The sequence below is a fragment of the Mauremys reevesii genome, unplaced genomic scaffold, assembly GCF_016161935.1.
Source record: "Mauremys reevesii isolate NIE-2019 unplaced genomic scaffold, ASM1616193v1 Contig43, whole genome shotgun sequence".
Lineage (NCBI taxonomy): Eukaryota > Metazoa > Chordata > Testudines > Geoemydidae > Mauremys > Mauremys reevesii.
In genome coordinates this window covers 119,247-133,352 of record NW_024100855.1, presented here as the reverse complement: position 1 = coordinate 133,352, position 14,106 = coordinate 119,247, and the positions used below count along the sequence as shown (strand labels likewise).

At 61.3% G+C, this 14,106-nt stretch overlaps 2 protein-coding genes across 5 annotated transcripts; both read right to left on the bottom strand.

Annotated features, from left to right (window-relative positions):
• Positions 1-204: 204 nt before the first annotated feature.
• On the bottom strand, positions 205-5,278 carry LOC120394233 (killer cell lectin-like receptor subfamily F member 1). Its single transcript, XM_039518462.1, has 6 exons — positions 5,020-5,278; positions 4,053-4,142; positions 3,119-3,310; positions 2,082-2,236; positions 1,296-1,408; positions 205-368 (listed from the first exon to the last, which is right to left on the bottom strand). Exons 1-6 carry the CDS (start codon positions 5,102-5,104, stop codon positions 245-247), a joined length of 759 nt encoding a protein of 252 aa, XP_039374396.1. The 5' UTR covers positions 5,105-5,278; the 3' UTR covers positions 205-244.
• A 744-nt stretch (positions 5,279-6,022) lies between these two features.
• On the bottom strand, positions 6,023-13,007 carry LOC120394232 (killer cell lectin-like receptor subfamily F member 2). 4 transcript variants are annotated; one of them, XM_039518460.1, is made up of 6 exons: positions 12,882-13,007; positions 11,818-11,907; positions 9,315-10,220; positions 8,078-8,152; positions 7,362-7,474; positions 6,023-6,678 (listed from the first exon to the last, which is right to left on the bottom strand). In XM_039518460.1, the coding sequence occupies exons 1-6, from the start codon at positions 12,964-12,966 to the stop codon at positions 6,655-6,657; spliced, it is 1,293 nt and encodes a 430-aa protein (XP_039374394.1). In that variant the 5' UTR covers positions 12,967-13,007; the 3' UTR covers positions 6,023-6,654. The 4 variants fall into 4 exon arrangements, with proteins under 4 accessions (XP_039374394.1, XP_039374391.1, XP_039374395.1 ...); XM_039518457.1 differs by having other exon boundaries at positions 6,507-6,678; positions 7,998-8,152; XM_039518461.1 differs by lacking the exon at positions 9,315-10,220 and having other exon boundaries at positions 6,507-6,678; positions 7,998-8,152.
• Positions 13,008-14,106: the final 1,099 nt, after the last annotated feature.

The following is a 14,106-nucleotide window of genomic DNA, read 5'->3' as shown; positions in this document are numbered from 1 at the left end:
GGGAGTTCGGTGTTGGGAGCATAATTCCTAGCTCTGCCACTGACTCTCTGTGCAACCCTCCCTGGGTCAATTCTGCTGTCGGTGCCTCAGTTTCCCCATCCATGCGGTGGGGATGATGAGACTGACTGAGCGCTGGGAGGTGCTTTGAGGTCCTCACATGACAGGCGCTAGATAACGTGTCAAAGCTCACTCGTGATGCTTTTATTGAAGAAAGGCTCCTTGCCATTACTAACGGATGCCCTGCTCAGAGCGGGACGGCGTCTCTCTGGCAAATCCACTGACGTACAGAGCTGCAGGTGTCAGATTGAATCCAATTCCCCCACAGCTTCCCACAGCGGTTCCAGTCATCCCAGCCTGACACCGGGAACCTGCGGGACAAAGGAGAGGGGCCCTGGCAGCACGTCTGGGTCCATCACACTCAGTCTGTTCCCTGTTCAAAGTTCTAACGGGATCCGCAGCCGTTGTCTCCTCCAGCTCTGCCCTGGGGGCTGCCCCCTCTCCCCACTGGCAGGCCCTGGCCAGGGTCTCGAACGGCCTCTCCCTGCCCAGAGCCCAGGGACCTGCTCCAGCCTCCTCCTCCCTGCCGGGCTAGACCCTGTCCAGCTCCCTCCCCTGCTCCGCGTCTCCTCCCCACCGGGCTGGGCTGACGCTGCCCCCTCCTGGTCCCCTCCTGCCTCTGGCTGCTCTGTGTCTCCCCCTCCCCCCTGCCCCATTGTCTGGGGGTCCCCAGGGCTCTGGCCTGGCCCCTTTGCTCTTCTCCTTCCACACCCCGACTCTGGGTGACCTCCCCTGCCCCCAGGGCTCCAGCCACCATCTCTGTGCTGGGGGATGGGCAAATCTCTCCCTGCCCCATGGCCCTGTCTGCTCCCCAGGGCCGGCTCCAGACCCCAGCGCGCCAAGCGCGTGCTTGGGACGGCATTTTGCCGGCAGGGCGGCAGGCGGCTCCGGTGGACCTTCCACAGTCATGCCTCCGGGAGGTCCCCCAGAGCCGCGGGACCAGTGGACCCTCCGCAGGCACGTCTGCAAGAGGTCCCCCAGAGCCGCGGGACCGGGGACCGGCAGCACGGTCCCTGCGGCATGCCGTCCTGCTTGGGGCGGCCGGATTCCTAGAGCCGCCCCTGCTGCTCCCATCCAGCCCCCCACTCATCCAGGCTCCCCAGCCCCCTCCCAGGGGTCTCAGCATCATCTGACACTGAACACTGCTCCCCCTGAGCTCCCGACCTTCCCCAGCCCTGGCCCTGGCCCCCTCTGCCCACGGAGGGGAGGGAAAGGGTTTGACTCAAGGAATCACTCACTGGGTCTGATTCAGCCGGGAGCCGTCCAGCCAGGTCCAGGCCTTCTCCGGGGAGGAGATGGACAGTCCAACCCAGAACTGATTTGAATCTTGTGTCAGGGCCTTTAGGAACTCCTGCAGGGAGTGTGGGACAGGCAGCTGTGACCAGACGTGCGGTCGGGCTCTTTTCTTCCAAATCCGGGTTGTCAACAATTTCAGGACCAGAACGTCTGTCTGTCCATCTATCCCTATACACACCCAGTATCCAGCCCCATACATCTATCCCGATACACACTCATCTGTCTAGCTCAGTGGTTTGAGCATTGCCCTGCTAAACCCAGGGTTGCGAGTTCAGCCCTTGAGGGGGCCACTTAGGGATCTGGGGCAAAAAAAAATTGGTCCTGCTAGTGAAGGCAGGGGGCTGGATTCGATGACCCTTTGAGGTCCCTTCCAGCTCTAGGAGATTGATCAGTATATCTATCCCATAGACACCCCTCTATCCATCCATCCCCTGTCTCTCTGTAGCCCCCGTCCTCACACACACCCAGCCCCTCTCTCCAGCTGAGCTGAGCTGGGCACACCCCAGGAGGGGGGAAGGTACTGGTGGCTTTAAGCCTCCTTTGTGTGCCCCTAATCCTGGGGCTAGTGAGTTAGGCTGGGATTGTCAAAGCTGCCTGGGGGGGGGGTATTAGACACCCCATTACTAATAATTAATGGGAAGATGGTGTCTAAATCCCCTAGGCAGCTTTGGAAATCCCAGCCCTACCATGAGCCCTTAGACTCTGCACCCAGGGCCCAGCCCCTTTACCAGCTCCTCAGGGTCCCGGATCACCAGCAGCTGGGAGCCCCTCGCTGAGCAGTCGGCGCGGCTCTCGCTCCACGTTTTACGTCCTCTGGAGACCCAGTAGCACTTGTCCCGGCGCAGCCGCCAGTCCGTGGGGCAGAGTTTGCACCCGGAGCCCCCTGCAGAGAGACGGGCGTCATTAATGCTCGGAGCCCTCTGGGCCTCGTTCCCGGCTACTCCCAGCCTGCGACTGGGGCAGGAACGGGGTTCAAATGGGTTTGAGTCCCCTTTGTGCTCCCTGAAATCTGGGGCTGGGCCAGGCTCTGCCTGGCTCCTGGCGTCAGTTAGAGCAGCCTTGGGGCTGCTCTGCCTTATCCAGTGCTCCCACATGGGCCCTGGGGAGCAGAGAACACCCATAGTGCACTGCACTCTAGCCACACACACCAATCTGCCCCCCCATTTGGGGGGTTGGGAACAGGGTGGGGGAGGGCCCTTACCCCAGCTCCACACCAGCTGGAGATGCCCCCCCCCGGGACAGGGGAGATTCTCAGGGGCCTATGGACCCACTTTAAGGCCCCTTTACGTTGCCAGAATGGCCTAGAAGGGTCTTGGAGGTACTGGGGGGGAGGGGTGGTGTTAAGCTGGGAACAGGAGGGGAGGCTGGGACCCAGGGGCGATGGGGACTGGGAGGGGACATGGGGCCCAGATGCCAGGGAACGGGAGGGGGTGGGACCATAAGACAATCTCACTAATAAGAGGTGAAACCCTCGCACACGCTCACTGAACAAAATTAGAAGCTTTGTGTGACATTGTTATGAACATCTTCATGGCTGGGTACTACCCCGAACAGCCACTAGATGTCGCTGCCCCAGGCCCGGTCCCAGCTGAGGCAGGTACATTCGTAGCCTGGCACCGAGCGGGGCTGGTGGCAGATCGGTGCAGCCAGCAGGGGGCGGCGTGTCCCTGCCCTGCAGGATCCCCAGGGGCTGGGACGGCAGCTGGGTTCCCACTGGCCGTGCCCGGGGCGGAGGGCAGCTCAGAGACACACGCGCTGGGGTTACCTGCTGAGCCGGGCGGGGCCGGGGGGCACAGCTGGGATCGGAAACGCTCTAGGCAGGTGCTGCATTCTGCTGTGCTGGGGTCTCTGCTCCCGGCTCCGTCGCTCCCACGGGGTGTCGCTATATCTCTGCTCCTGGCTCCGTCGCTCCCAGGGGCTGCCGGGATCTGTCCCTTCTCGGACACCAAGTGGGAAACTGCAAAGCAGCATCGGTGGGAGTGAGGCGCCCGGTCAATGTTGTGCGACTTGCCGGTAAAAGCACCAGCACCGAGCCATGCGGAGACACGGGGCCTGCCCCAGAGCCTGTTCTGCCCCATCGCCACTGACTCCAATGAGCTTCGGAGCAGCCCCAAAGGGACACAGTCTGAAAAAGTGTCTGGGATTGAAAATCACTGGGAATTAGGTGCCTAAATCCCTTGAGCTTCTCTGCAAACCCAGCCCCTCTTTCCACCCATTCTCATCCTCAAAACATCCCCCAAAACTGGCTGCATGGGGCTGGCCAGACTGAGTCAGACCTGGGGCCCATCTAACCCGCTCTCCCACCTCCAAGGGTGGACAGACCCAGCTACCTCTGAGCAAGGAGCACAACGCCCCCTAGTGGACACTCAGAACCTGTCCCCCAAGTCAGACCCTTCCTGCCACTCAGTTAGGGGTTGATTGATGCCCTGAAGCAGGAGGGTTTATAGCCGCTGCCAAAGCACTTGGTACTTCCTGGCCCTCTGCCTGGTCTTGTTCCTCTTATACGTGTCCTGATCCTTCACTGAGCCCTGCTAAGCTCATGGCCCCCGTGAGATCCTGTGGCAGTGAGTTCCACAGCCTCATTGTGACTAAGCATCCGTTTTCAATGTGCTTCCTCTCAATGTCCCTCCCTCAGTGTCTCATCCATGCCACAGACTGACACACCCGGACAGATAAAGCTACAGCCTTTGGTGACTCACCACAAACCGCCAGCAATAGCACAGCCACTGCCAGGATGAGATTCCCAGCCCCTAGAGCGACCTGAAGCCAGCCAGGACACTGACGGGAGCCTGTAATGAAACACAAGCAGAGCCGGGCTGAATTAAGGCCCAGCCACTCTAGATCCTGGCCTTAGTTCCCAGCTCCAGGAGTCAGGTGATTGTACTGGGATCTCAGCTTTCATTTAAAAGAGAAACGCAGTTTTCAGCTTTCCTGGAGGGGGAGAAAATATTGAAAATGTGACCCCCCTCCCAAGTGTTACTGATACAGCAACATTGTCCAAGTTTGCGGAGAGCCTGCACCAATTGCTCTGAGAGCAGGGCTCTGCTCCACGAATCGCAAGAACCTCAGTTCTGGAAGCTCTGCAAACCCCACCTGAAACCCCGGTTTCTATTACCAGATATGGGCAGGAAACGAGGTCTAGCAGGTTGGAGCAGTAGGGCTGGGGACCAGGATGCCTGGGTTCTATCCCTTGCTCTGGGAGGGGAGTGCGGTTCAGTGGTTAGAGCAGGATGTGTCTGGAAGCTTGGACTCCTATGTTATAGTCTCAACCCTGGGAGGGCAGTGGGGGTCTGGTGGGTCAGAGCAGGGTGTGCAGGGAGCCAGGACACCTGGGCTCTATTGCCAGCTCGGGGAGGGGAATGGGGTGCAGTGGGTGTGTCCTTGTGAAAGATTTTTTCCCTGATCTGTGCCTCAGTTTCCCCCATTCACTCACCTTTTTGGCTTCCAGAGGGGAAAGCTCCCCAGTGTCACCCCCACTCTCGCTCTGTCTCTTGGGGGCTCCCCCAGGCTCTTTACCTCTGTCCGCGGCGCTACCCCACCCTGTGATATAACCACATGGCCAGACCCTGCCGCCCCCTGGCCCGTCTCTGGGGTCCCAGCCCCGGCTCTGCCCCTGCTGCCAGGACATGGAGCCTATAGGTGGGAGGAGGGGGCTGAAATCGTTACCTGGGTTCCCGTGTGAGGACAGGCCGCCCGAGCAGCCCCACTTGGGCCGCAGGTTCAATATCGTGTATCCTTCCTCGTCCTCCATCGTGCCCGAGTGAGAGGATGCAGGGAAGGCGCGGGCAGGGGGTGAGTGGCTGGGCTGAGATCACACAGGAAGCTGAGATGCTGGGCTGCAGCCTTGTGGTTGATGGGGCGACGGTCAGAAGATCCGTCCTGAATTTCCTCTCTCTGCTCTGGCAGATGTTGGCTCTGTCGCAAAAGTTCCCAGCCAGCCCCGGACAGCCCCCGTCCTCCACACCCTGAGGGGGCTCAGCTGCCCTGACACCAGGGTGAGGGGCGCAGTGTCAAAAATCTGAGCTCTGTGAACAGTGTCAGAGCCTCAGCAGGTGCCGCTCAGAATCAGTCCCACTGATCGACCCCAGCCCGGGATCGGGCCCAGCATGTGCGAGAGCGAGTCGATTTCCACAGGGCTCGACCCCAGGCCGGGATCGGGCCCAGCGAGTGCCTGAAAACCCCTTATAGCCAGAGGGAAACAGCTCAGAGCGCTGGGGTGAGCCCGATCCCCACTCTGGGCCTGCAGTTCCCAGCTGTGCCCCTAGGGGGCAGCCAGTCCTGGGGAAGGGGAGAGCACGGGGTGTGCGGCTCCGGTGTGACAATTTGCATTGACACCGGACACCTGACAATTGCCCTCGATCCCCTTGGGTCTCAGCCATATTGTCCCCCCAGGTAGGCTCCTAACCCCCCTGGACACCGATGCTCTTTAGGAGGGATCTCAGGCCGCCCCCAGGAATGGCAGAGCCGGGTCTGATCGGAGGGTGAGGGGTCGATCAGGCAGCTGGAAACGGATGCAGCTGCACCACCAGGCTGGGGGTCTTGAGGATCTACCTGAACAGTCTGCGTGGCCGAGTCATCAGCTCCCCGTGTCCCCCTGACCCAGCCCCTGGGGGAGCTCCCGCCGTCCCCCTCGCATGGCCAACCCCGCTGCAGGCTGGGATTTCCTGGGCACACATGGGCCAGCAACCGACAGGCCGGAGCCAAAGGCGGCCGAGGTGGGTGTAGAGGAAACACTATTTACCTCCCTGCATTCTGAAAACTGATCATTTATTCCTACCCTTTGGTTCCTGTCTTTTACCCAGTTACTGATCCATGAGAGAACCTTCCCTCTTATCCCATGACGGCTTCCTTTGCTTAAGAGCCCTTGGTGAGAGACCTCGTCAGAGGCTTTCTGAAAATCTAAATACACTATATCCACTGGATCCCCCTTGTCCACATGCTCGCTGCCCCCCTCAAAGAATTCTAGTAGATTGGTGAGGCGTGATTTCCCGCTACAAAATCCATGTTGACTCTTCCCCAACAAATTATGTTCCTCTACGTGTCTGACCATTTTGTTCTTTTCTGTAGTTCCAACCAGTTTGCCCGGTACTGAAGCCAGGCACTGAGCACTGATGTGCTTTGAGATCCTCACGTGACTGGCACCACATGAAGTGTTAAGGATCATTCATGATGGTTTTATTGATGAAAGGCCCTGGATGCCCCATTCAGAGCGGGACGGCGTCTCTCCGGCAAATCCAGTGAAGTACAGAGCTGCAGGCATCAGAATGAATCCATTTCCCCCACACCGCCCCACAGCTGTTCTCAACCGGGTCTGACACCAGAAACCTGTGGGACGAAGGAGAGGGGCCCTGTCAGCGCGGGTGGGTCCGTCACACACAGTCGGTAGCAGCTCTTCCCTGTTCCAACGGGATCCGCAGTCGTCGTCTCCTCCAGCTCTGCCCTGGGGGCTGCCCCCTCTCCCCACTGTCAGGCCCTGGCCAGGGTCTTGAACGGCCTCTCCCTGCCCAGAGCCCAGGGACCTGCTCCAGCCTCCTCCTCCCTGCCGGGCTAGACCCTGTCCAGCTCCCTCCCCTGCTCCGCGTCTCCTCCCCACCGGGCTGGGCCGACGCTGCCCCCTCCTGGTCCCCTCCTGCCTCTGGCTGCTCTGTGTCTCCCCCTCCCCCCTGCCCCATTGTCTGGGGGGTCCCCAGGGCTCTGGCCTGGCCCCTTTGCTCTTCTGCCTCCACACCCCGACTCTGAGTGACCTCCCCCACCCCCAGGGCTCCAGCCACCATCTCTGTGCTGGGGGATGGGCAACTCTCTCCCTGCCCCATGGCCCTGTCTGCTCCCACCCAGCCCCCCTCTCAGCCGGGCTCCCCAGCCCCCCTCCTGGGGTCTCAGCATTGTCTGACACTGAACACGGCTCCCCCCGAGCTCCCGACCTTCCCCCCAAACCTCCCCCAGCCCTGGCCCTGGCCCCCTCTGCCCACGGAGGGGAGGGAAAGGGTTTGACTCAAGGAATCACTCACTGGGTCTGATCCAGCCGGGAGCCGTCCAGCCAGGTCCAGGCCTTCTCCAGGGAGGGGACAGACAGTCCGATCCAGAACAGATGTGAATGTTTTGTCAGGTCCTTTATGAACTCCTGCAGGGAGTGTGGGACAGGCAGCTGGTGACCAGATGTGCTGTTGGACTCTTGTCTTGTGAATCCAGGTTGTCAACAACTTCAGGACCAGAACATCTGTAGGTCTGTTCATCTAGCCCTATACACACCCAGTATCCAGCCCCATACATCTATCCCCATAGACATCCATCCAACTATCCCCGATAGACACCCCTCTATCCATCCATCTATCCCCATCCAGCCCCTGTCTCTCTGTAGCCACCCGTCCTCACACACCCCCAACCCCTCTCTCCAGCTGAGCTGTGTCGGGCACACCCCAGAAGGGGGAGGTACTGGTGGCTTTAAGCCGCCTTTGTGTGCCCCTAATCCTGGGGATAGTGATTTAGGTTGGGATTGTCAAAGCTGCCTAGGGGGGTTGGACACCCCATTATCAATAATTAATGGGAACAGGGTGTCCAAATCCCCTAGGCAGCTTTGAAAATCCCACCCCTACCATGTAGCCTATGGGCCCTTGGACTCTGCACCCAGGGCCCAGCCCCTTTACCAGCTCCGTGGGGTCCTGGATCACCAGCAGCTGGGAGCCCCTCGCTGAGCAGTCGGCGCGGCTCTCGCTCCACGTTTTACCTCTTCTGGAGACCCAGTAGCACTTGTCCCCGCGCAGCTGCCAGTCCGTGGGGCAGAGTTTGCACCCGGAGCCCCCTGCAGAGAGACAGGCGTCATTAATGCTCTGAGCGCTCTGGGCCTCATTCCCGGCTACTCCCAGCCTGCCACTGGGGCAGGAACGGGGTTCAAATGGGTTTGAGACCCCTTTGTGCTCCCAGAAATCTGGGGCTGGATCAGGCCCTGCCTGGCTCCTGGCATCAGTTACAGCAGCCTCGGGGCTGCTCTGCCTTATCCAGTGCTCCCACATGGGCCCTGGGGAGCAGAGAACACCCATAGCGCACAGCACTCTGAGTAGCCACACTACCAATCTGCCCCCCATTTTGGGGGTTGGGAATGGAATGGGGGAGGGTCCTTACCCCAGCTCCACACCAGCCGGAGAGCCCCCCCCCAGGACAGGGGAGAGTCTCAGGGGCCTATGGACGCACTTTAAGGCCCCTTTACATGGCCAGAAAGGCCTAGAAGGGTCATGGAGGAACTGGGGGGAAGGGGTGGTGTTAAGCTAGGAACAGGACGGGAGGCTGGGACCCAGGGGCGATGGGGACTGGGAGGGGACATGGGGCCCAGATGACAGGGAACGGGAGGGGGTGGGACCATAAGACAATCTCACTAATAAGAGGTGAAACACCCCCCCCCACACACACACACACTGAACAACAATTGAACAGCTTTGTATGACATTGTTATTCAAATCTTCATGGCTGGGTACTACCCTGAACAGCCACTAGATGTCGCTGCCCCAGGCCCGGTCCCAGCTGAGGCAGGTACATTCGTAGCCTGGCACCGAGCGGGGCTGGTGGCAGATCGGTGCAGCCAGCAGGGGGCGGCGTGTCCCTGCCCTGCAGGATCCCCAGGGGCTGGGACGGCAGCAGGGGCGGCTCCAGGCCCCAGCACCCCAACCGCGTGCCTGGGGCGGCAAGCCACGGGGGGCGCTCTGCCGGTCGCCGCGAGGGCAGCAGGCAGGTTGCCTTCGGCGGCTTCCTGCGGAGGGTCTGCTGGTCCCACGGCTTCGGCGGACCTCCTGCAGGTGGGCCGCCAAATCCACGGGACCGGGGACCTCCCACAGGCAAGCCACCGAAGGCAGCCTGCCTGCCGCGCTTGGGGCGGCAAAATACCTAGAGCTGCCCCTGGACGGCAGCTGGGTTCCCACTGGCCGGGCCTGGGGCGGAGGGCGGCTCAGAGACACACGCGCTGGGGTTACCTGCTGGGCCGGGCGGGGCCGGGGGGCACAGCTGGGATCGGAAACGCTCCAGGCGGGCGCTGCATTCTGCTGTGCTGGGGTCTCTGCTCCCGGCTCCGTCGCTCCCAGGGGGTGTCGCTGTATCTCTGCTCCTGGCGCCGTCGCTCCCAGGGGGTGTCACTGTATCTCTGCTCCCGGCTCCGTCGCTCCCAGGGGGTGTCACTGTATCTCTAGTCCCGGCTCCATCACTCCCAGGGGGTGTCACTGTATCTCTGCTCCTGGCTCCGTCGCTGCCAGGGGGTGTCACTGTATCTCTGCTCCTGGCTCTGTCACTCCCAGGGGGTGTCACTGTACCTCTGCTCCTGGCTCCGTCGCTCCCAGGAGGTGTCGCTGTACCTCTGCTCCCGGCTCCGTCGCTCCCAGGGGGTGTCGCTGTATCTCTGCTCCCGGCTCCGTCGCTCCCAGGGGGTGTCGCTGTATCTCTGCTCCCGGCTCCGTCGCTCCCAGGGGGTGTCGCTGTACCTCTGCTCCCGGCTCCGTCGCTCCCAGGGGGTGTCGCTGTACCTCTGCTCCCGGCTCTGTCGCTCCCAGGGGGTGTCACTGTATCTCTGCTCCCGGCTCTGTCGCTCCCAGGGGGTGTCACTGTATCTCTGCTCCTGGCTCCGTCGCTCCCAGGGGGTGTCGCTGTATCTCTGCTTCCGGCTCCGTCGCTCCCAGGGGGTGTCGCTGTATCTCTGCTCCTGGCTCTGTCGCTCCCAGGGGGTGTCGCTGTACCTCTGCTCCCGGCTCCATCGCTCCCAGGGGGTGTCACTGTATCTCTGCTCCTGGCTCTGTCGCTCCCAGGGGGTGTGACTGTATCTCTGCTCCAAGCTCCTTCGCAATCAGGGGCTGCCAGGGTCTGTCCCTTCTCAGACACCAAATGGGAAACTGCAAAGCAGCGTCAGTGGGAGTGAGGTGACGGGTCAATGTGACGAGGGAGTTGCTGGTAAAAGCACCAGCACCGAGCCCTGCGGAGACACAGGGCCTGCCCCAGACCCTGTTCAGCCCCATCGCCACTGACTCCAATGGACTTCGGAGCAGCCCCAAAAGTGTCCGGGATTGAAAATCACTAGGAATTAGGTGCCTAAATCCCTTGGGCTTCTTTGCCAACCCAGCCCATGTTTCCACCCATTTGCACCAACAAAACACCCCAGAACTGGCTGCGTGGGGCTGGCCAGACTGAATCAGCCCTCGGGCACACAGCTCAGGGGTTTGAGCACGGTGTGAGGAACTGGGACTGTTCTTAATGTTTTCTCTGAATACGGTGTTGGTGCCTCAGTGTCCTCTAGGCAGTTCTTAGTATCTAGGTGGTGGATCAGGGTGTGTGATTGCTGCAGAGCAAAGGGCCAGTGCACCTAATGCCTGACACTCTGTCTCCTGGCAACTGATGGCCTGGGCCCCTCCTCTGCAAAGGTGCCAACTGAAGGTGTTGGAGAACAAAGCGGTCAGGTGGCCTCCTGGCCCGGGAAAGGGGCTGAGCAGAGAGGAGGGGCTGGAGGGGGTTTCAGTCTGGAGCTGGCTGGGGACGAGGAGTGAGGGCAGACGTGGGGCTCTGGCTCACTGCCCCCCAGAATGGACCTGGCTGAAGGGTCCCGTTCGCGGTACCTACGAGCTCTGTTTTAGACCCCGTTCCTGTCATCGACTAAACCTCTGTGTTCCTGGCTGGCTGAGAGTCGCGTCTGACTGCGCAGTGGGGGGGCAGGACCCTGTGGCCCCCCCAGGACCCCGCCTGGGCGGACTCGCTGTGGGAAGCACACGGAGGGGCAGAGGATGCTGAATACTCCAGGGTCAGACCCAGGAGGTGAAGCCGTGGGAGCTTCTTGCCCTGGAGACAGGCTGCTCCGAGGGAGAGGAGGCTCCCCAGAGTCCTGCCTGGCTTGGTGGGGAGCAGCTCCAGAGCAGCCCCCAGGCCTGCTAAACCCAGGGTTGTGAGTTCAGTCCTTGAGGGGGCCATTTAGAGATCTGGGGCAAAAATCTGTCTGGGGATTGGTCCTGCTTTGAGCAGGACGGTGGACTAGATACCTCCTGAGGTCCCTTCCAACCCTGATAGTCTGTGATTCTATGAACCCGCGATCCCAGCTCCAAGGGTGGACAGACCCAGCTACCTCTGAGCAAGGAGCACGACGCCCCCTAGTGGACACTGAGAACTTGTCCCCCAAGTCAGACCCTGCCTGCCCCTCAGTTAGGGGTTGATTGATGCCCTGAAGCAGGAGGGTTTATAGCCCCTGCCAAAGCACTTGGTACTTGCTGGCCCTCTGCCTGGGTCTCTTTCCTCTTATACGTGTCCTGATCTTTCACTGAGCCCTGCTAAACTCATGGCCCCAGTGAGATCCTGTGGCAGGGAGTTCCACAGGCTCATTGTGACTGAGCATCTATTTTAAATGTGCAGCCTCTCAATGTCACTGGCCGTCCCTGCCCCGGTGTCACATCCACGCTGCAGACTGACGCACCCGGACAGATAAAGCTACAGCCTTTGGTGACTCACCACAAACCGCCAGCAATAGCACAGTCACTGCCAGGATGAGATTCCCAGCCCCTAGAGCGACCTGAAGCCAGCCAGGACACTGACGGGAGCCTGTAAGGAAACACGAGCAGAGCCAGGCTGAATTAAGGCCCAGCCACTCTAGATCCTGGCCTTAGGTCCCAGCTCCAGGAGTCAGGCGATTGTACTGGGATCTCAGCTTTCATTTAGAAGAGAAAGGCAGTTTTCAGCCCCCATGGCTGGGGAGAAAAGATTGAAAATGTGACCCTCCCGAAGTGTTACTGATACAGTAACACTGCCTGAGTTTGCAGAGAGCCTGCACCAATTGCTCTGAGAGCAGGGCTCTGCTCCACGAATCGCAAGAACCACTGTTCTGGAACCTCTGCAAACCCCACCTGAAACCCTGGTTTCTATTACCAGATATGGGCAGGAAACGAGGCCTAGTGGGAAGGAAGTGAGTGTTAATGGGTTAAAACAGCAGGGGCTGGGGGTCAGGACTCCGGGGTTCTAGCCCCAACTCTTGGAAGGGAGTGAGGGTTAATGGGTTAGAGCAGTGGGGGTTGGGGGCCAGGATGCCTGGGTTCTCTCTCTCTGGCTCTGGGAAGGGAGTGGGGTTCAGTGGTTAGAGCAGGATGTGTCTGGGAGCTAGGACTCCTATGTTATAGTCTCAACCCTGGGAGGGCAGTGGGGTCTAGGGGTCGGGGGCGGGCGGGGGCTGGGAGCCAGGACGCCTGGACTATATTTCCATCCGGGGGAGGGGAATGGGGTGTAGTGGGTGTGGCCTTGTGAAAGATTTTTTTTCCGGATCTGTGCCTCAGTTTCCCCCATTTGACCCACCTTTTTGGCTTCCAGAGGGGGAAGCTCCCCAGTCTCGCCCCCACTCTCGCTCTGTCACGTGGGGGCTCCCCCAGGCTCTTTATCTCCATCTGCAGCACTACCCCACCCTGTGATAGAACCACACGACCAGACCCTGCTGCCCCCTGGCCCGTCTCTGGGGTCCCGGCTGAGGCAGGTACATTCATGGCCTGGCACCCGTAGGGTGGGAGGAGGGGGGATGAAATCACTACCTTGGTTCCAAGCTGGGGATGGGCCACCGGAGCCGCCCTGCTTGGGCCGCAGGTTGAATGGCATGTAGCCCTCCTCGTCCTCCATTGTGCCCGAGTGAGAGGCGCTGGCGAAGGCGCAGGCAGGGGGTGAGGGGCTGGGCTGAGATCACACAGGAAGCTGATGCTGGGCTGCAGCCGTGTGGTTTGTGGGGGAACGGTCACAGGATCCGTCCTGAATTTCCTCTCTCTGCTCTGGCAGATGTTGGCCCTGTCACGTGAGAGCTCCCAGCCAGCCCCGGACACCCCCCATCCTCCATGCCCTGAGGGGGATCAGCTGCCCTGACACCAGGGTGAGGGGCGCAGTGTCAAAAATCTGAGCTCTGTGAACAGGGTCAGAGCCTCAGCAGGTGCCGCTCAGAATCAGTCCCACTGATCCACCCCAGGCCGGGATCGGGCCCAGTGAGTGCCTGAAAACCCCTTATAGCCAGAGGGAAACAGCTCAGAGCGCTGGGGTGAGCCCCATCCCTGCTCTGGGCCTGCAGTTCCCAGCTGTGCCCCTAGGGGGCAGCCAGCCGTGGGGAAGGGGAGAGCACGGGGTGTGCGGCTCCGCTGGGACAATTTGCCATGATACCGCCCTGCATCCCCAAGCGAAATGACCGGGGCCAGAATAGCCGTAGCCAGGCTGTGCCCCTCACCCTGGCATCAGGGCAGCTGCAGGCTGCATTAGGGCGGGACGGGCAGGGCTGCCCAGAGGATTCCGGGGGCCCGGGGTCTTCGGCAGAGGGGGGCCCTTCCGTTCCGGGACCCGCCGCCGAACTGCCCCGAAGACCCGCGGCGGGGGGGCCCCCTGCCGCCGATTTACCGCCGGAGCGGGACCCGCCGCCGAAGCGCAGCCGGGTCTTGGTGGTAATTCGGCGCGGGGCCCCACCGGGGTCTTCGGGGCACTTCGGCGGCGGGTCCCGGAACGGAAGGGCCCCGCCCCCCCCCGCCGCCGAATTACTGCCGAAGACCGAGCTGAACTTCGGCGGCGGGTCCCGGAACGGAAGGGCCCCCCCCCGCCACCGAATTACCGCGAAACCGGGCTGAACTGGCGGGTCCCGCCGCGGTAATTCACCAGCAGGGTCCTTCCGCCCGGAGCGCAGGACGACCCGCCGGCGAAGACTGGGAGCGGAAGAAGCTCCAAGGGCCTGGGCCCTGCAAGAGTTTTCCGGGCCCCCCGGAGCGAGTGAAGGACCCCGCTCCAGGG